Source organism: Diabrotica virgifera, chromosome 8, assembly GCF_917563875.1.
Source record: "Diabrotica virgifera virgifera chromosome 8, PGI_DIABVI_V3a".
Lineage (NCBI taxonomy): Eukaryota > Metazoa > Arthropoda > Insecta > Coleoptera > Chrysomelidae > Diabrotica > Diabrotica virgifera.
The window spans coordinates 220,931,527-220,953,005 of record NC_065450.1 but is presented as its reverse complement, the minus strand read 5'-3'; the positions used below and the strand labels follow the sequence as shown (position 1 = coordinate 220,953,005).

Genomic DNA, 21,479 nt, shown 5'->3' with positions numbered 1-21,479 from the left:
GAAGAAAAAGTCTTCTCTTTTATAAAATAGTGGCATTTACTAGTTAGGCAGCCAGAAATACAGGAGAATTTGGGGATAAATTAAAAAAAAATCGACAACCTCAAAAAAGAACATAGAAATAAAAACTAGATATATAAATCCGTAGTTTTAGGCCTATCATGACATACACTGCTAAAATGAGACCAGAAACTTCCACAATAACCGGCCATATATTCTTTTTCTCATGATCATCTTTCAGTGCGTCAGTTTTTCGATTTCTCTCTAACGCATTAAATTGTATGTGACAGAAAAAAAGGCACGTCTGGGAATACTTCGGTAATTATTCTAGTTCGGTGATTATTCTAGTTGTCGATAGATGGCGCCATAATCAAAAAAGAATTATTTATTAAATAAAATAATAATATTATCAATATAATCTGTACAATTTATAAGACTATACAAATGAAAGAAAATACCATTTTATAAATGCAATAGACACAATTGATTTGGTTTTATTCCAAATTGAAAATAAAATTTGACAACTGTCAGATTTAACTAAAATGTCACAAATGTCATAAATGTGTATTATCACGGACTTACCTTTTTTTCTATAATTTGTGACGCACTGAAAAATGTTCATGAAAAGGAGAATACCCGGAAATAAGTGCAATATGAGAGTTCTAATAGGAGTAGAATTTGTTTGTATTTTGTACTGTTTGGCCTTGTTTGCAGCATATTTGACGTGTTCGCCAAATATCTGCTTACTGTCCAGCAGCATCACTCCTAAATATTTAACCTTTTTGTTCGGCTCTATTCTCACTAGGTCCCATCCGTCTTTTGCATAGAGAGTGTCAACCCTTGATATGTCAGCTACGTTTTCACCCTTCCCAGTGCAGGATTGGTATTTATTATAAGCCTGTTTTCATTGTGCTCTATTAGAAAGACCAGGTCATCCGCATAAGCTATAGCCTGTGCTCCTTCTCCTAAATCTTACTCTCTTTGTATATCATTGTAGAGGATGTTCCAATGCAACGGTTCTAGAACCGAGCCCTATGGCACATCTACCGACGTCTGCATAGCATCTTTTCTCGCTATGTTAATATATGTCTACTTGAGAAGTATCCCTATTCATGTTTTGTAGGCATGGGAAGACCTCTATTTTGTTTAATATTCCAGTTATTAGTGGCCAGCTTGCTTCTATACGTGGCAGTTAATTCCGTAATCCGACTGACTGCGTCTATTGCAGATTTCCCTTTCCTAACCTAAAGCCATATTGGCGTTCAGACAAGCCCTCTTTCTCTAGGACTTCTTTTTCTAGGCTCGTCTTTACTTATGCGTTTCGAAGACATTGCCCATTGTGTTTAATAGGCAGATCGCTCTAAAAGCTACCTGTTCCCAAAGTTCTTACCTGGGTTTGAGAATAAGTAATAAGTTTTCTATGCTTCTGGAAATTTTTGCTTTTTCAGGTCATTCATGATTTCTTTTAAAAGTCTTACATAATCGAATCTATACAAAGTGCGAAACAATCATCGGAAAGCCCTCTTCAGTTTACTATAGTTCTCGCAGAAAAATGCTACGACCAACAGAAAGACATATTTATATGCTTTATAGACTTCGAAAAAGCATTTGATAGAGTGAGACACGACCTACTATTAGAACGTCTGCAAGAAGTCGGTTTAGATGGAAAAGACATCAAAATACTAAAAGACTTGTACTGGAACCAAAACGCCAGATGTGGAATCGAAGGTTCCACATCCACAGAAGTAAAAATTAGGAGGGGAGTTACAGAAGGATGTGTTTTGTCGCCCCTGCTGTTTAATGTTCATTCCGAGTTTCTATTTAAAGAGGCACTGAACGATTCCAAGGATGGAGTCAAGGTGAATGGCGTAAAATATCAACAGCATCAGATACGCCGATGACGGAGTGTTGATTGCAGATTCCGACTTGGGTCTACAACGACTCATAGACAAGACCAACTCGACCTGTGAGCAATTTGGTATGAAAATAAACATTAAAAAAAAACAAAGTGATGTCTAATCTTCGTACTCAGTGGAGGTTGATTTTCAGTAATAGAAACACCAATAGCACTTAGATTGTTTATTGATAGCGGTAGACATCAGGGTAAAAGATACCCCGAGTGAACGTTGAGTACTGATATGTGGTTTGTACGCGAATTAGTTAAAGATTTTATTTGATGCTACATATTAGAGAGATATTGCTGAGTCTTTTTTGCATTTGCTGTATTACAGCACGCGTTATTTTGACAGTAGAGCATGCGCAGATGTGTTATCTGGCTTACGCTGCGTTATTGGAAATACGGCCTGCCGTTATTAGAGGAGTCGTTACGCTGTGCGGTATTCGTTGCGCTATTTTGTTTTCAGGTTATGTTTGTTGTTTATCTTTCATTTAAACCAAATGTATTCGTAATAATTTGCTAAAATTGGTACCTCAGACAGTAGCAAACGAATTAGATTTACGTCTGATGACGATTTGTGTTTATTAAAACAAGTTTTATGTCAAAATCCATTGACTTCTCCAGAAAATTGGACGTTAGTTCAGTAAAACATGAAGAGTGCAACAGGAAAATCTTTTATTTATAAGAACATTCAAGGATCATTTGTTTCTCTTGCTCGATATTTGGAAGAAAATACAAACCTTTCTTCCATCTAGATTAAATTCTGGATTTTGAGTACAAATTAGATAAACAACTAATCTTAATTGAGCCGTAAAATACCGCAACCAAAATGTTGATGTTGAGCAATATCTGCATTTATGAAACGTCTGAGAAATGTCAATTCTGTCAAAATAGCGCGGTGTAAATAGCGCAACGTAGGCTGTGTTAAATTTGCAATATCTCTCTATTGATTCTATTCGCGGTGTGCAAGTACTTGGAAGGGAAACGAGAAACGACCGTGCGTGAGTCGCGGAGAAATATTGCAACTATCTTAAATAATTCATATTGTCAATTGAAATTGTCAAATTGACGTATATTTCATACCTTCTGTCATTGAAGCAGAAAAATTATATATTGCTCCACAATATTGATATGATATGCAATTATTATATAAAGGTAAATTTAATTAATTGTATTTTGCTTGCAGTAGTGCATTTTAATAACTGATTTTATTTACTACATACAGTTGTTCACGTTTTCATAACATAACCTGAATCTTATTTTTTCTTCTTACTATTTTTTTGGACTATGGCCTTTTGACAATTATCCAGTAACCAGGACTAATATAATTGGCCAATATAATTAAAAGTGCGAATAAAAGTACAGAGCGTAGAAATAGGGGTCGCTTTGCCGAACTTTCACGGTCCCAATAGTGAATGAAGTTAAAGGCACATCTTACCTGGTTGAGTTGATCCTAATGAATGATTCTAAAATGTATTCTCTCTTGTTGGCAACATGAATTGGATCATAGCCCACATGACAAAAGAACAAAGGTTTTACTTTGTCAGCTACTAAATTAATGTCCATTGCCAAAATATTGTTTGTGCATTGCAACAATTAAACAAATAAAATACAGAGTGGCCCAAAAGTCTGGAAACAGCCAATTATCTCGTAAATTGCTACACATAATTGTACAAAATTTGAGGTCCACCTATTTTGAGATACGGAGATTCCATATTTGATATTTGCAATGTTGCCAGATTTGCCGTTTTTCTTATATTATTAGTAACTTTGGTTTTTCAAATTGATCACCCTGTATATTCAGTCATTATCGGAATCTCCTATTCGATACGAGTTCGACCATATGTAACACTTATGATTTTATGTAGTCTGGAAGGTCTTAAATACATAAAACAGAAGTCTGGCAATGTCAAATTGTCTCAATAAATTTTTTAGTAATAACTATTTTCAACTACATTAATACGTAACAACTGATAGATTACAACATTTTTTAACATAATGGTTACTTTATCAAGTGTTCAAAATGTGCTCCATTTGTGAGTTGACAGTACCCTAATCGATGGTAGAATGCGTCTTCCACATTTCTTCATGATTGTCTAGAAATTATTCGAGATTCATCGATAATTCGTTGCCTTAGCTCTGCAAGACTTGCTGGTTTAGTTTTGTAAACTGAATTTTTCAAGTATCCCCAATAAAAATAATGTTTAGGATTGAAATCAGGTGAACGTGGAAGCCATTCAATTCTACCTCGTCTACCAATCCATCGTCCGGGAAATATCTCATCTAAATAACGCCGAACATTTACACCAAAATAAGCTGGAGTCCATCTTGCTGAAACCATATCTGATTAAAATTGGCCCCAAACAAGTTTCTCAGTGTAGGAACAATTTAATTTCTAAGTAACATTTCGTAACTATCTGACGTTAAATTTCCTTCGATAAAGAATGGCCCAATTAACCGAGTACCTACTATACCTGACCATACATTTAATTATTGTGGTCTTTGAGTATGGTTTTCACGCATCCAGTGTGGATTTACGTCGTTCCAGTACCTTAGATTTTGTCGATTTACACTTCCACACAATGTAAAGGTTGCTTCATCGGAAAAACATATTCTGTTAACGAAATTTTCATCATTTTCAATTTTATCCTTAAGAGGGAACAGTAGCGATTAACAGGTAGCAAAAACGCGTTCCAAGATTGCGGCTGTAATTTCGAATATTTTTTCGAGATATTTGGCACACGTATTCGTAATATAATAAAGAATGGCGGTACAGAGCTAAATTTGAAAAATATATTATTATATGGAAATTACTCTGCAATTAAATACCATATTAAAAAACGAGCCTGTACCGCCATTAAGAAGAACAAAAAAATACACTTTCTTCAAATAAACTTTTTTATCCGATGCCTAGATTTTCTGTCATTTTGGAACTACTAAATTTTTTTATTTCATTAGTTCTTCATTCTTGCAATAAGTTAATTTTGTAATATTTAAATTTATTCTTACGTAATACACGTAAGACTGAAGAACGACCTACATCATGTCTGTACTTGTGCAACCCTGCGTGAGGATCTTCAACAAAACTTTGCATTATGTCTAAAGTTTTGTTGTCATTCATAACTCTTTTCGGTCTACCTGATCGGTATCTATCTTTTACTTCTCCAGATTCCTCAAATCGTTTTACAGTTTTTTGTACCGTCGGTCGCCTTATGAATAGGAGAACGGTTTGGTAAAGTATCATTGAACAAGTTGGCTACTTCACCGTACCCTCTCATCATTAGAATAGTAATTCGTTCTTTTTCGTTAAGAGCCATTTTAGAGAAGCCATTTATCTTTCAGAACTTTTCAAAACACAACTACTGTCATTTTTAGTCAATAATGTAAATGGTGAACAAATGTCAAAATCACAGCATTCTACATTTAAATATTTAAATTTATTAAAATCTACATATTTTGCACTGTTTTATGTATTTAAGACCCTCCAGACTACATAAAATCATAAGTGTTACATATGGTTGAACTCGTATTGAATAGGAGATTCCAATAATGGCTGAAAATACAGGGTGATGAATTTGAAAAACCAAAGTTACTAATAATATAAGAGAAACGGCAAATCTGGCAACATTGCAAATATCAAATATGGACTCTCCGTATCCGAAAATAGGTGTACCTAAAATTTTGTACAATTATGACTAGCAATTTACGAGATTATTGGCCGTTTCCAGATTTTTGGGCCACTCTGTATATCCCGCACATGGTTAAATATAATAACAAATTGGTTCATGTAATATACGGGGTGATAAAAATATACTGTTAAATATCGGATATGAATAATGAATGTTTGATATTTGACAGTGATGTCAATCCGAAAAAAACCAAAAAGTACCTCAACGTTGCACAATAAATGGGCACATTTTAGAACAGGTCAACAGATTTAAGTACCTGGGATGTTGGATCAATAGCAGCCTAAATCCTGATCTAGAAATAAGATCGAGAATAGAACAGGGCAGAAAATCTTTCGAAAAAATCAAAAAACTGCTTTGTGATTCTCGAATAAAACTCGAAATTCGACTACGTTTATCAAAATGCTACGTCTGGTCGACTCTTCTCTATGCAGTTAGAACATAGACCCTTAAAACATCAACCGTAAATAAATTGGGGGCATTTGAAACGTGGATCTATCGCAGAATCCTCAAAATTTCATGGACATCGTATACCTCAAATAAAGAAGTGCTGCATAGAACAGGCAAGGAAAGACAATTTTTCAATATAGTGGAAGTTAGAAAAACATCATACCTAGGCCACATACTGAGAAATAATAAGTATCAATATGCTCAACTTATAGTGAAAGGAAAATACTATCGTGGCCCAGAAACATCCGACAATGGGCAGGGCTAAATTTTGAACAGCTGAAGACAAAGAAGATATTGCAATTGTAGTAGCCAACGTCCATTGAGGAGAGGGCACTTTAAGAAGAAGAATGATTTCTTTCACCCATGGTGCTTTCTTCTCTATGATCATCTTTCTTATAGAACTCTGTCGGCTCCAGGTGCTTTCCCCGCTTCCATCAACTCCTCTGTAGAGAAGTCTGCTGCCGGCATTTCTACATGCAAAAGTGTGAATTTCTTTATCTCTCTCTGTGGTAATAGCTCTTCTACCGGCTCTCTCCTTTTTTAAGGATCTTTCCTTTGAAATTTTTGGTAACTATCTTGTACGCATCACCCCAAAGGTCATTCTAGAGGTTCTCGTACATCTTTCTACCCAGCGCCTTTGCTTTTCATTGTTTATTTCCTCTAAGATATTGGAACTCGAGTTCTTTCGTTGAAGTTTTTAACAGCTCTGCCTCTTCCTCCACCAGTTGGTTTTTTTTGTCTCTAGTGACTTTTCTTCTCAGTTCAATGTATCCTCTTCTTATCTCCTCTACGTTGTCTGTCCATCAATATGGGCGGCTGCTTATTCTTCTGCCTTGTGGGCAGCACCTTCTGGCCAGATCTTTGATTTTTTTGCATCCCTCTTCATAATTGTTGGGATATTTTTTCCATTGCTCCGATTTCTTTTTTTAGCTACTGCCTATCGATGTGTTTCGTTTTTCTACCATCGTTAGTTTTCTTTATGTTCTCTCTTATCTTGAATAGGATGTGTCTATGATGGGTAAATATTTCCTCTTCCAGTTTATTCCCCATTCAGTCGATCTTCTTAACCATCAACAATCGAAAAGATTCAAGAGATATGATCCCTTGGACCTACCGAGCCGGTCATTACAGTGAATACAGTAGTACAAGCTAGACTTTCAACGGAGTCAGCCATTGTGTCGTTCTTAGTTTTCATGGTCTCGTAGCTGCGTGTGTGCTTATTCCACCGGTAAACAAGTCATTACACTCCTTTCTTCTTCTTCATGTGCCTTGTCCGTTGGCTATCATAGCAATTTTAATTTTTCCTGCGGCGTTCCTGAATAACTCCATCGATGTTAGTCCAAACCATTGGCGCAAGTCCCGAAGCCATGAGTGTCTTCTTCTTCCGGGTCCGGTCCTGCTCTCAATTCTGATGTTAATTCTCCATTGATTTTTATACCTTCGTTTGCTTCATCCAGTGCTAGTCCGGCTAACCCAGACAAACATTTCAACAATAAAAATGTATGTAATATAATATTTGAGAGATAATGGGTATTTGTGTAATTAGAACTACATATATGATAGTAAAAATGACTCATGGCACACGACGTTCATTGTCGTGTTATCGGAAACAACAAGGACCTGTAGTATCCTTTATTTATTTCAAACTGTCTTAGCATTGTTTAAAAAAGACTAAAAGACTATTAAAAAATTATTTTTTAAACAATGGTCTTAGTCTTCACTGTTACTAAATAACATAATATCGTTGCGATTGAGACCGTATTGTGTGTAGTACAGTCGTATTGTTCGCTTCCGTTCTGTAATCGTTCGTAAATCTATTCAGATTTTGTGTTTGCGTGTTTTTTTGTCTACGTAAGGGCAACAAAACGTAAACATGTTGTAGTGACAATGGAAAAGAAACTAGAAGCATTAGGTAGAATTGATAAAGGCGAATCTTCAAAAACAATTGCAGCATCATATGGTGTCGGTACATCTACAGTATCGGATTGGAAGAAAAACAGAACTAAAATCGAAGAATTTTGTTTCAAAATGATAACAAAAGACAGTTTGGACAATCGGCGCAAAGCTAACAAAGCTAAAAATGAGACTCTCGACGACACTTTGTATGTGTGGTTTTGTACGGAATGCGAACGTGGTTTACCAGTGTCTGGACCATTTATTCAAGAATCAGTACTCAAGCTGAATAAAATGTTGCCTGATTGTGAACCAAATTTCACTGCGAGTCAAGGTTGGCTGAATAGATAGAAAAAACGTCATGGAATACGCCAACTATCTGTAAGTATACCGTATTTTGTTAATTTTTACCATTTTCTCCGGCTAACCCGGATTTTCGATAACCCGGATCGGCCGCGGTCCCGATTAATCCGAGTTAACGAGGTTCCACTGTAATAAAAAGGAGAGGGGAGAGAACACACCCCTGTCGCACACCTTCTCTGATATCAATGCTCCCTGTGGGAGCCAACTTTTACCCAACTGTTTGGCCAACATTATGCTCCAAGTTTTGTTTATTTTATTGTCACCAAAGCCCACTTGGTTTTTGTCCGAAGGTTAAGTATACAATAAAAGTTATATTATTAAATCACATTTATTAAGTTTCATTATCTACATTAAATTTACACATAACTAATGAATTAAAAATCACAAACGGTAAGTTGAATAAGTCACTTCTTATTATATTTTGATACAGAGTCAGGCAATCTGAGTATCACGCGATTTTATAAACATCGAATATCAAAACGTTTTAGTCGGTAAACATTCTTACGAAAACGCTGGAGTAGAAACTTCTGAAATATATATTCTGCATAAAAAAGTGTACCACTGTGCAAAAAAGGATAAGCTACAATATATTTAACTGAGTTACTCAACCATTCATTTGTGTTCATTAACAAAAATATAACAACATTCGATCGATTCAGTCAAGCCTTACACCGATAATTACACTAATTATATTCTATCGTAGGTTTCTGCCGTTGTTACAAAATTAGGCTTACAACCTGAGAGCAAAAATATCAATCCGTCCTGAAACATAAATACAAAATTATTGTACAACATACTTAACATACAACAATCGTAATATAATTAATAAGGCTCATTAATAAGTTTTCCACGTATGATTTTTTTTAGGTATTGAAACGGATGGAAGTCGCTAGGGGCCAAATCTGATGACTAGGGTGGATGGTCTAACAATTCGAACTTTAATTCATGGATTTTATGCATTGTTAAAATGCTCATATGACACGGTGCATTAACCTGATGAAAAATATTTTTTTCTTCTGCAAACGGAGTCTTTTTTCACGAATTATTTCCTTCAGCTGGTCTAAAAGGTTACAATAATATTCAGGATTTATTGTTTTACCAGTTTGCAAGTACGCAATCCACAAAAAAGAATCAGAAAAAGAACCAATCTTCAAACGAAGAACCAGGTTCAAATTACTCTTTGCCTCTTGTTTTGATTTAGGATCATGCTGATGGGCTCAAGCCTCATCCATAGTGATGAATCTACGCATAAAATCTACTTTATCTATCATAAAATCTACAACAATTGTCAAATTGACGTATATTTCATACCTACTGTCACTGAAGAAGAAAAATTATATATTGCTCCACAATATTAGGGAGTTTTTGTGCACACAAATACGTAAACGTAACGCATCTTTTTGACATATACGCTTGCGCATTAAAGTAACGCTCTGATACGTACGTGAGAACGCATCCCTATCGAGACGAAAGTCACCGAATGCACACGAGGATCTTGCCCGATTAAATACCAAATGAACATTTCATCAGCGTACTACCCGTTTATAAACATTTTAAGGTTATATTGGTTATTGGTTTGTGAGTAAAATTATTCTTTGTTTGTAATTGGAAATTGGAACTTCATAATAGATTTAAAATTTTATTGTGTTTAAGTTGTCTATTAATAAAGCAAAGCAAACAAATCTTGTATTAATTTAAGAAATACAGTGATCACCACAATTAATAACTAGATAAACAAATGACTTAGTTTCAGTAAAATTTTCAAATAAATATTACCAAACTATTTACATTATACTGGAGTTCTGATGTAGGTACAATAATTTACAACTAAAAAGTAGGTATAAACAAAAATAAAAAAAATTTAACCTAAGGAAAAATAATATTTTTATATTTAAATAGAAGCAATTAAAACTATACAATTTCATCATTCATTTATCTTTTTTTACATTTGTATATTAATTGTATATTGTGTGAACATTGTTTTATTTTTTTAATGTCAACGGAATTTAAAAATGACTTTACGATTTGCTTTACGTTACGTTAAGGCAGTTACAAAAACTACCTATTTTAACATTCATCCTCTACGACACGTTAGTTGCTTTACGTATACGGAGATGCGTTACGTTACGTAGCAACAAAAACTCCCTATTGATATGATATGCAATTATTATATAAGGGTAAATTTAATTAATTGTATTTTGCTTGCAGTACTGCATTTTAATAACTAATTTTATTTATTACATACGTGTTTTATTTATTACATGTTTACGTTTTAATAACATAACCTGAATCTAATTTTTTCTTCTTATTATTTTTTTTTCTATGGCCTTGACAATTATCCAGTAAGGGAGCGTTCAAGTATTTCGTAACGCGATTTTTTAAGATTTGTGACCCCCCCCTACGTAACGCACTCTAATGGGCGTTTAACTATTGCGTAACGCAAATTTTGAAGATTTTTACCCCCCCCTCCCCAACCTGCGTTATTGAATGGCCCCTAACCAGGACTAATACAATTGGCCAATATAATTAAAAGTGCGAATAAAGTTGCTGAGCGTAGAAATAGGTGTCGCTTTGCCGAACTTGCACGGTCCCAATAGTTTCAACTCAGTGTCCTAAAACTTCGTAATTTCAGATTTTTAACATAACTGTATCTGCCATTACTTTTAGTCAAAACTTGTCGCGCCACACCCTGTATAGATAAATACATACAGCAGACTCCCCCTATAACGAGAACTGAAATGACAGACTAATTACCTTGTTATAAGCCGATCTCGTTATATCAAAAAACAATAATATTGTGCATACATATGAATATGTAGTTTTCTGAAACATTAACTTCCTATATAGTGAAGCCATTCCGAGCAAAATATAAGATGCCAAATATTGTTTGAAAGGAGCTTTTGAAAACGAGTATGTGAATAAAAAGAGAGAAGTTGACAGGCGGTGGAGTTTATTACATCACTGGCCTCGATAAACACACATATTTCAGGCATTTCTGTGTATAGGCAGCTTGGGTATTTATTTATAGTCGTCACCGCCAAAAACAGGTATACATATACCTGTTCGTTATACACGAATATACAGTATACTCTCTCTATAACGAACCTGTGTTCGTTATAGAGAGAGAGAGTATACTATATATACAGATATAAATACATTTCATAACTTACCTTGATCAATCCTGGCAGATTTCTCCAGAAATCAATATTAGGGATCATTTCTACTCCTCGAGCACCTCTAATGAAGTACATTAGGGCAGCTCCACCCACAAAGTAAACGCCAGCAACTATAAAGAAAATTAACAGAAAAACTGAACCGCCACTCATTCCATGTTCTTCGGTTTGTATGCACAGCTTGGGAGACGACAAGACTAGACTCTGAAATAAATTCATAAAATCAAATATTAAACCGTTAATATGTAGAATGAACTATGAAATAAGAGATATAATGAAAGGAGAAGATATAGTTAGACTTATTAAAGCACAGAGACAGATGGCTGGGACACATAGAGAGAAGGAAAAATGTTTGGGGATTTGGGAAGGAAAAATCACCAGAAGGAAGCCAGAACCTAAATCGAGCTGTGTTAAAATCTGTGCTAAATACTGTGCTAAAATCTAAAAGTGTCCACCGAAATACAAAGATGAGAATCTATAAAACTTTAATTCGACCACATGCTATGGCAGTGAAGCCTGGGTCCTGAAAGAAACATCCAAAAACAAACTCGACACATTCGAAAGGAAAGTACTGAGGAGAATACTAGGACCTATGAGGGAAAACGGAATCTTCAGAAGTCGATACAACAACGAACTTTATCAACTTTATAAAGAAGCACCCCTGTCAGACTTCATTAGAATAGAAAGATTGCAATGGGCCGGACATGTGATAAGAATGGGAGAGGATAGGCTACCAAAAAGAGCACTGAATGCTAGAATGAAGGGAAAGAGACTGGTTGGAAAGCCAAGAAAGCGCTGGGAGACACAGTAAACAGCGACGCACAAGCCCTTTTAGGAGTCCGTGTATGGAGAAGAGCAGCCTCAGACAAGCAAGGGTGGAGGTAAAAAATAAAGGAGGCCAAGGCTCAATTTGCGCTGTAGAGCCGCAGAAGAAGAAGCCAGAACCTGAAAGACCAAGGGGAAGACCTATAGAGAGACGGGAGGATCAGGTCATGAGAGATATCAAAATCCTGAAAGTGAGAAACTAGAGAGACCTATCTTCTTCTTCTTCTACAGCACTACAGTCCAAATTGAGCCTTGGCCTCCTTTATTTTTTGCCTCCATCCATGTTTGTCTGTGGCTGCTCTTCTCCATACACGGACTCCTAAAAGGGCTTGTGCGTCGCTGTTTACTGTGTCTTCCCAGCGCTTTCTTGGCTTTCCAACCGGTCTCTTTACCTGCATTCTAGCATTCAGTGCTCTTTTTGGTAGCCACAGATCCACCTATGCACAGATCTAAATAAGCGAAAGAAAATTGTAACGAAAGCCAAGTTATACAACAAACTATGTCAATACACAAGAAGAATGTGGACTTATTCACTGCAATAAACTAATAAAATAACTCTAAGTAAGAGCGGCAAACATTCCATCAGGAATTAAAGGCCTTGATGATGATGAATGTTCTTCCCAACTAACTTTGATTTTAAATTGGTTTTTCTTTGTTTTGTGAAAATATGTAATGTTAAAACTATGCCACAGCCACAGCAAAAGGAAAAAAAAAATAAAAATTACATTTTTGAATTATTATTAAATTATGTAAATTGAGGATGACTTACCAGTTTTTGTAGATCAGTGATCTTAAGATATGGTTCTTTATAACTATTGCAAAGAAGCGTTATTATAGCTTGAGGTTCAGAGCTAAAAATGAAAGCTTGTAAAGAATCCATAGTAGGTATGTATAAAGAAACAGTAAGTGATCAAATTTATAAAACAAAAAGACATAATATTCCAGGGAAACTTATACTCACCCATTGGCATATGTCAGCATATATCCATCATCATCTTTACTAAAACGGGCCAAAGCAGAACTTCCTATAACGTCATAAATGTTTTTGGTTTTATTAAAGTCCCAAGTGCGGTTGGTCAATATTAACTGAAAATAAAAAATATATATTTTAAAATTCATCTTTTATTTCAGTTGCTCTTAAAAAAAAAATGGGTAATTAAGGAAAAAACATAAAAGATATTCATAAAAGAAGAATAACCATGAATACTGAAAGTGCATATTCATTAAGTTTGATTAAAAACATATCATGTCTATAAAATAGCTGCTCACTTTGTCTAGCCCCCTCTTTATTATTCTTCCCACTGACTGATGTGCTACCATAGTTATTCTAAGCATTCACTAGGTATCCTATTATTATCCATTCTTATAACCTGCCCAGTGCAGTCTTGGTATTTCTGCAGAATTTGCTATATCCTTTTTAATACTGATATAATACAAAGTTGAATAGTATTTTCCAGACAACGATGTTGCTAATGGGTCACAAAATTCTGCTTTCAAAGGTATTGATAAGATTTATTGTTTTTTTCTGCCATGATCCATATTTCTATGTCATTTATAATTTACTCTAACTTTATTTACCTATGCATCTAAACTTTGCATCTAAACTAGTAATGGGCAGAAAATTTCAAGAATCGAGAACGCAGTACTCAAGAACTTCTAAGAATCAAGAACATTTACAAGTACTGAGAACCATATTCACTTTTAAAGTTGATTTAAATTCATCAATTCCTGATTTATATAATGTTTATATTCATTAATGACTCTCAGACTCACTGAAATATGTTTACAGAAATGTGATAAGCTGAATTGGTGTCTTGATGATTTTGGGAATAAGCATGTTTTCTTTGTTGGATGAGAAATCTTGTTAAACATAAATATTAGTATCAGTTGTGCAGTCCTGTTGTCAGCCGGAATTTTCATTACATTAGTTTAATTTATTATTTGACATCTAAAAAGAATCGTTTACAAATCTATAAAACTTCTCTGCTTATATTGGTATACAGCAACTACTGCGAGATAGCAGCAGAACTGAAATATGGCGGAGACGCACTACATCGCCAAATCCACCAGTTAATAACACAAATATGGTTAGGAGAAAGGCTACCAGCAAGATGGAAGGAAAATATCATAGTGACCATCCACATTTATTTATTTATTTATCGTATGGCATAGTGTATCCACAAAAAAGGGGACAAAACAAAATGCGCGAATTATAGAGGAATTTCACTCCTAAACACTGCATATAAAATCCTCTCAAACATCATTCTTAGTAGACTAACCCCCTATGCTGAAAATGTCCTAGGAGAATATCAAGCCGGTTTTAGGGCAAACTGATCCACAATAGATCAACTATTCACGCTGAGACAGCTTCTAGAAAAGGGATATGGGTATAACTGACCCATACACAATCTCTTCATAGACTTTCGACAGCATATGATAGCGTAGAAAGAAGCCAAGTATGGAATGCCATGGCGGAGTTCTCAATATCAAAGAAACTCATTCGGATGAATATCAAAAGTATGTGTAAATAATAAACTGTATGAAAGGTTTGAAATCAACAGTGGACTCAAACAGGGTGATGCGTTATCTCCACTACTTTTTAACCTTGTATTAGAGAAAGCCATGAGGTCGGCCGAAATAAAAACAGAACTGCTATCGATTCAAGGTCCCAAGTTGATCTCGTTGGAGACTCCATCCTATCCATAAAAGACATTTTCAACAAAGTGGAAAGAGCAACAAGCGAAGTAGGGCTGAGGATTAATGAAGAGAAGACGAAATATATGTGTATAAATAGAACGACACGAAGAGACAGGATAGAACAAAATGTGACAGTCAACACCTTCAATTTTGAAAGAGTACAATGTTTTAAGTATCTGGAGGCCGTAATCACAGGTGACAACGATGTTACTGAAGAAATACAAAGACAAAATCCAATCAGCAAATCGCTGTCTATTCGCACTGGATAAGCTTATAAAATCAAAAAATCTTACAAGAAATTCCACGATCAAAATCTATAAATCCATTGTCAGACCTGTACTAACATATGGATGCAAAACGTGGACCATGACCAAATCAAACAAAGAAAAGCTCAGACGTTTTGAACGAAAAATACTTAAAAAAATTTTCTGACCTCACCACTACATTAACACAAACCAGTATAGGATCAGAACCAACATCGAATTAAAAGCACTCTACAATGACACCGATATTGTCCAAGAAATTAAATCACAGCAACTAAGATAGGCAGGCCACGTGCACAGACTTCATAACGAGACACTTGTAAGACTGGTATGGGAGGAGATTCCTACAGGCAAAAGACTTCTAGATTCCACTCGGACGTCCCAGAATGCGATGGAGAGATCACATCCAATCAGATCTCCGAAAAATGAACATTCCATTTGACCCTAGTTAGATGGAAGACCGAACAAATTGGAAGAAAGTTGTACAGTCAGCCAGGAACCACCCAGGATTGTAGCGCTACGGGATGATGATGAACTACTGCTTTAAAAATAGCAGCTGACATCTGAGAACCTTAATAATATAGAGACTGTTTCCTCAGCTGGTATTCGAATAATTCCATTTAAGTTCTCAAGACATCTTCATTAAACATAATCTTGATTCTTTTATATGTGCACTCTTCTTCTTCTTGCTCATAATCCTTAGTGCCCTTCAGGGCGTTGGATGTAGGGTACTGCCTATTATCCATTTCTTCCATGCACTTCTATTGGTGGCCAGGTTCTTCATGTCTCTTACAGTAGTCATGTCTCTCTTTTCACCTATATCATGGATCTGGTCCATCCATGTCTTCCTCGGCCTTCCCTTTTTTCTTTTGTTACCAATTTTGGCTTCATGTGCCTTCTTTGTTAGTCTCTTTTGCTCCATTTGTTCTATGTGGCCAAACCAGTTCAATTATTTGTTTTCGACCTTCCTCATTATTGGCTCTTGCTCCAGCTTTCTCCTTATAAAAATTTCAAGCTTTCAAGCATTTCAGCTTTCTCCTTCAAATTTTTGAAAAAACCGGTCACCAAAACAGTACGTGTATTTTTGTGCTCCTCTAAATTCAAGTTTTTGTGTGGAAATACTTAATAATCAAAGTTAAGTTTGGTATCAAAGTAAAGTACAAGTGATAACCTTTCATCTGGTCAGAAAAACTTCGTAAAACAGTTTTATTTTAATGGTCTACATTGCATTAAACTGGTAATTAACGTAATTCTTTTTAACAATATAAAAACTAATTTCATTTTTATGGTGTGAACCAGGTCATTTCTGACTCGTTTTGTTTATGTTAATGAGTTCTGAACTCAAAAGGCAGTGGCGTATCAATTTTGAACTTGAATAAATTTTATTAAATAATCCAGTACCATGGGATCAACAGGAAAATGTGCTAAATGTAATTATGATTGTGTGTTTAAAGAAAGCAAAACGGAATTGTTTGGTTTTCCTTGTGACCTATGTAAAAGAATTTATTGCAAGAAGTGTTCCAACCTCTCCTCTTCTGAAATTCGTGTTATAGTGATGGTATCTAGAGTTATGCCTTTTTATTGCCCCCCATGTCGAGAAAATGTGATTGGGATTCCAGATCTTATAAAACGTATCAATGTATTAGAGGAGGCTGTTCAAGATCATAACTCCAACACTCAGGGAAAATTCATTTCTATTGAACAACGTATCATAAGAATTGAGGATACAATTAATAATTTAACTACCGCCGCAAATGAGTCTTCGAGCATTAGTTCTAACAGTAAGCATGTCAAGATAGATGCTACTAACTCCATCTGCCCATTGGAAAGTAACGTTGATGCATTTCTGGAAGAATTGGAAGAAAGAAAAAAGAAATCAAGTAATCTGATTATTTACAATTTGGATGAATCTACCAAGCCTACAGTCCATGAGAAAGAAGCTGATGATCATAGCAGAGTTGTAGCTGCTCTAACTACCATTTGCAGTAGTGTGAATGTAAAACATGTTTTTCGTCTTGGCAAAAAAACTAATGTAGTCAATGCTAAGCCTAGGTTAATCAAAGTAGTATTAAACTCTGAAACAGAAGTGCTTAATATTTTGAAAAATAAAAATAAAGTTGATAAGACTGTGTTAGGTAATTTACAGATAAAATCTGATTCAACTAAACTTCAACGTGATTATCTTTTGAAAGTAAGAACTGAGTTAACTAGTAGGGTTGCGAATGGTGAGACTAACTTAACCATTAGGTATATTAAGGGGGTACCCAAAATAATGGCAGCAAAAAACTAACAACTTCCAATACAGTAAACCAACAGCTTTCTTATTGTAATAATGTAAATAGTATTTATCAGAGTATACCTGTTAATACGGATATTATATATGTAAATGCTCAAAGTATAATTGGTAATTATGATCAAATATGTCAAAGTTTACTTTGCTATAATCCTAAAGTGTTGCTACTTAGCGAAACTAGAACAACTTCTGATGTTGAAGAGAAGGAAATTTACATTGAAAAATACAAATGCATTCGATGTGATTCAACTAGTCGCCATACTGGCGGAGTCTTAATATATATTCAAAGTAGTTATGAGTATTCTGTTGTGAAAACTTTTGTTCTGAACAAAAATTATTGGTGCAAGGTTGTTAAAATTAACTTTTTATCATCTATTTGGTTGGTGGGTTGTCTCTATCATTCGCCTTCAAGTTCTGATGCTAAGTTCTTGGATGATTTTGAAAATATGTGTGATTGTATTATTGCTAGGAATTACAATTTTGTGTTAGTCGGTGACTTTAATTTGAATTTTTTTGCTGATACTTTTTATGTTAGGAAGGTTAAAAACCTATTATCAAACTATGGTATAAGACAGGTAATAGACAAACCAACACGCATAACAAATACAAGTAAAACGTTAGTTGATTATGTACTTACAAATGAGGATCAAATCACATCCAACGTTCATGATTCTCCTAAAATTAGTGATCACTCAGTAATATCAGTAAATCTTAATAATACGAAATCCACATCTAATATGATTATTAAACAATATAGAAATTTAAATGAAAAAAATTATTTGAAAATAAAAACTAACTTAATTTCATATAACTGGAATTTGGATTCTACTGATGTGGATGTTATCTACCAACAAATACATGAAAATTGTAAAATTGAAATTGATAATAATGCACCTATTCAGACTTGTAAACATAATCCCAAATTACCATGGTTTGATAATGAGGTTTATAAAAAAATTAAAATTCGTGATGATGCATATAAGAATTTCAAATCATGTGGTCATGAAACACAAAAACAAGTTATGTGGAATAATTTCAAAAAACATAGAAATGATGTAGTTAGTACTTTAAAGTCCAAAAAATCTGCATACTATTATAATCAAATAGATAATTATAGATCAAATCCTAAAAAAATGTGGAAGACACTAAAAAAATTGGTCAATACAAATACAAAAGATACACCTAAATGTGTTCAATTTCGATGTAACATCACTGGTGAAATAGCCGTTAAAAGAGACAGTATGGACATATCTATGGGTTTTAATGAATATTTTGTTGAGAGTATTTCTAGTATTGTAAGTCATGCAGATTTTTTTAATGATTGGATAAATGTAAATTGTAATCTTTATTTGCCATTTGACAATTTTGTACAATTAACTTTGAAAGAGTTAGGTTCATTTATGAATGTGTTGGATAATAAATATTCTAACTATGAAATTTTAAATGGTAGAACGTTAAAGGAAATTTATGAGACAATTGGTCACATCATACTAAACTTAATTAATACATCACTGGATGCTGGTAAGGTGCCAAATCAGCTTAAAACTAGTACAATTATTCCTATCCAAAAGATCAGTAATACAAATAAGGCTGAGGAATTTAGACCTATTAATACATTACCGACAATTGAGAAACTCCTGGAGCTAGTTGTTTATGAGCAATTAATGGAACATGTAAAAAGGAATTCAATTTTAATAGAAAATCAATCTGGGTTTAGAAAGAACCATTCTTGTGAAACTGCATTACAACTAACAATCTGCAAGCTAAAGAATGATATAAAAGATGGTAAATATACTATTGGAATTTTTTTGGATCTGAAAAGAGCTTTTGAAACCATTGATAGAAACATTTTATTAGCTAAAATTGAACAATATGGAGTTTCCGGTAAGGTTTTAAGTTGGTTTGAAGATTATCTAAGCAATCGCAGGCAAAAAGTATGTTTTAATAATACAGTATCGACTGAGAAAGACATTTTGGTAGGGGTACCTCAAGGTAGTGTCCTTGGACCACTCCTCTTCATACTGTATATAAATGATATAGATTTGTTTTTGGATTGTGAATTTATCAATCTTTTTGCTGATGATACTTTGATAGCATGTAGTGATGTTAAGTTAGAGAATGCTGTAGAGAAGATGAACAGAACACTTGATCGAGTTAATAAATACCTCAACATGAATAAATTAAAACTAAATATTGATAAAACCAAAGCTGTTATTTTTACTACTAAATATAAGTATAGTTTAATAAATTTAAATCTGATTAATTTACACATTAACAATGAAGAGATCAAAGTTGTAAAAACGGCAAAATATTTAGGTTTTCAGCTTGATAACGTGCTGTCATTTGATGGACATTTTGAGTATATAAGTAAAAAAATTTCAAAAAAATTGTATTTTTTCACCAGAATAGCTCAAAATCTGTCGACTGAGACTAAAGTAACTGTATATAATACAATAATACAGCCACACTTTGATTACTGTGCATCGATTGTATATTTATTCAGTCTTAATAAAATTAGTCAGTTACAAAAACTTCAAAATAGAGGGATGCGCATCATATTAAGAACTAGTAGAATAACGCCAATATTGATTATGTTAAAATCACTTGAATGGTTGTCAGTTCGTCAACGTTTGCATTACCTAACCATGGTTTTTGTGTATAAAATATTGAACTCGTTGGCTCCATCTTACTTTCAAAAATATGTTTCTTTTCAGAGAGATGTACATGATTATAATACAAGGGGTACAAATAATCTACATATTGTTGAGTTTAAAAATAGCTTTATGATGAATTCTTTAATTTGCAAAGGGTTTAAAGAATATAATGAACTACCTCTCGATTTAAGAACTTGTAGAAACATTAATACATTCAAGTACAGTTTAAAAAAATATATTATAGAGAATAAGATGTGTTGAATGTATTTGTGTTGCCTTATATGTGTACTTATTGTGCTTACATTAATCGCATTGGTATTTTATTCAAATGTTTATATGTATATGTATCAAATGTATATTTAATTAGTTTGAGTTTTTTACTTTTTAAATTTTAAATTATCAAATGTTTGTGGCTTTAGATATTGACATTTTAAATTAGTTTTAGTTTTTTACTTTTTAAATTATGTTATGGACTATATCAATACTTGTATTGTTTTGACTATATGTACTTTAGCATGTTTATATTAGGTTATCCTATTTCAAATAAAGTATTATTATATATCTTCATTTCTAAATCTTTCAAACTTCGTAACTCCAGCTATTCTTCTCATGTATTTTATTCTAATAGAAACTTTTCTATAAAAAATGTATTACTACCTGAGCTTTTGGTTAATGGTTAATCCTTTTTATGGGGAGAAACAGAACCAATTGCACCATATTGTACTAAATGAGCAGAAAACAGGATACATTAAATCAACAATATGCAGTGGATATCAATCATGAAGAAGAAAAAAATCATGACAAATATGAATTAGTCCATGCAAGTACTAGGGAATAGTAATTGGGGAAATAATAATAGATGAAAAACCTGATGAAATATAATATTTATAATACAGGTGTATAAATTACTTACAGTTCCCTTATATTGTTGTGTTTTGTCATCTGTCGGAAAGATCTCATCTTTACAACCTAAAAATGTGTAAGTTAAGTTTCCATCGGTGTCGCTCAAATATTTTGGGGCCTTAATATCCTCTGAGAGTGCTGATATGTTTATTTTATCGTTTTCATTGATTCGACAAAGGCACGGATCGTGATTGATACACGTATCGGCATTAGAGCTACATAAAAACACTACTGTGCTAAAAAATAAGAAAAAACTATTGCTACCGTTAATCATTTTCTTACATTGTCTTTACAAAAACAAAATGATAAATCACTGATACAGAAATATCAACAACAGGAACAGAGGTTAACCAAAAGTCTAATAATAAATATCAGATGATATCAG

General features: G+C 33.9%; 2 protein-coding genes across 2 annotated transcripts; one reads left to right on the top strand and one right to left on the bottom strand.

Annotated features, from left to right (window-relative positions):
- Nucleotides 1–7,654: 7,654 nt before the first annotated feature.
- Nucleotides 7,655–8,418, top strand: LOC126889606 (jerky protein-like). Its single transcript, XM_050658079.1, has one exon. It carries the CDS (start codon nucleotides 7,918–7,920, stop codon nucleotides 8,272–8,274), a length of 357 nt encoding a protein of 118 aa, XP_050514036.1. The 5' UTR covers nucleotides 7,655–7,917; the 3' UTR covers nucleotides 8,275–8,418.
- Nucleotides 8,419–8,595: 177 nt separating this feature from the next.
- LOC114334856 (cation-dependent mannose-6-phosphate receptor) lies at nucleotides 8,596–21,458 on the bottom strand. The gene is made up of 5 exons (XM_028284967.2): nucleotides 21,105–21,458; nucleotides 13,246–13,370; nucleotides 13,054–13,135; nucleotides 11,457–11,663; nucleotides 8,596–9,048 (listed from the first exon to the last, which is right to left on the bottom strand). The coding sequence occupies exons 1-5, from the start codon at nucleotides 21,366–21,368 to the stop codon at nucleotides 8,974–8,976; spliced, it is 753 nt and encodes a 250-aa protein (XP_028140768.2). The 5' UTR covers nucleotides 21,369–21,458; the 3' UTR covers nucleotides 8,596–8,973.
- Between the last annotated feature and the right edge of the window lie 21 nt (nucleotides 21,459–21,479).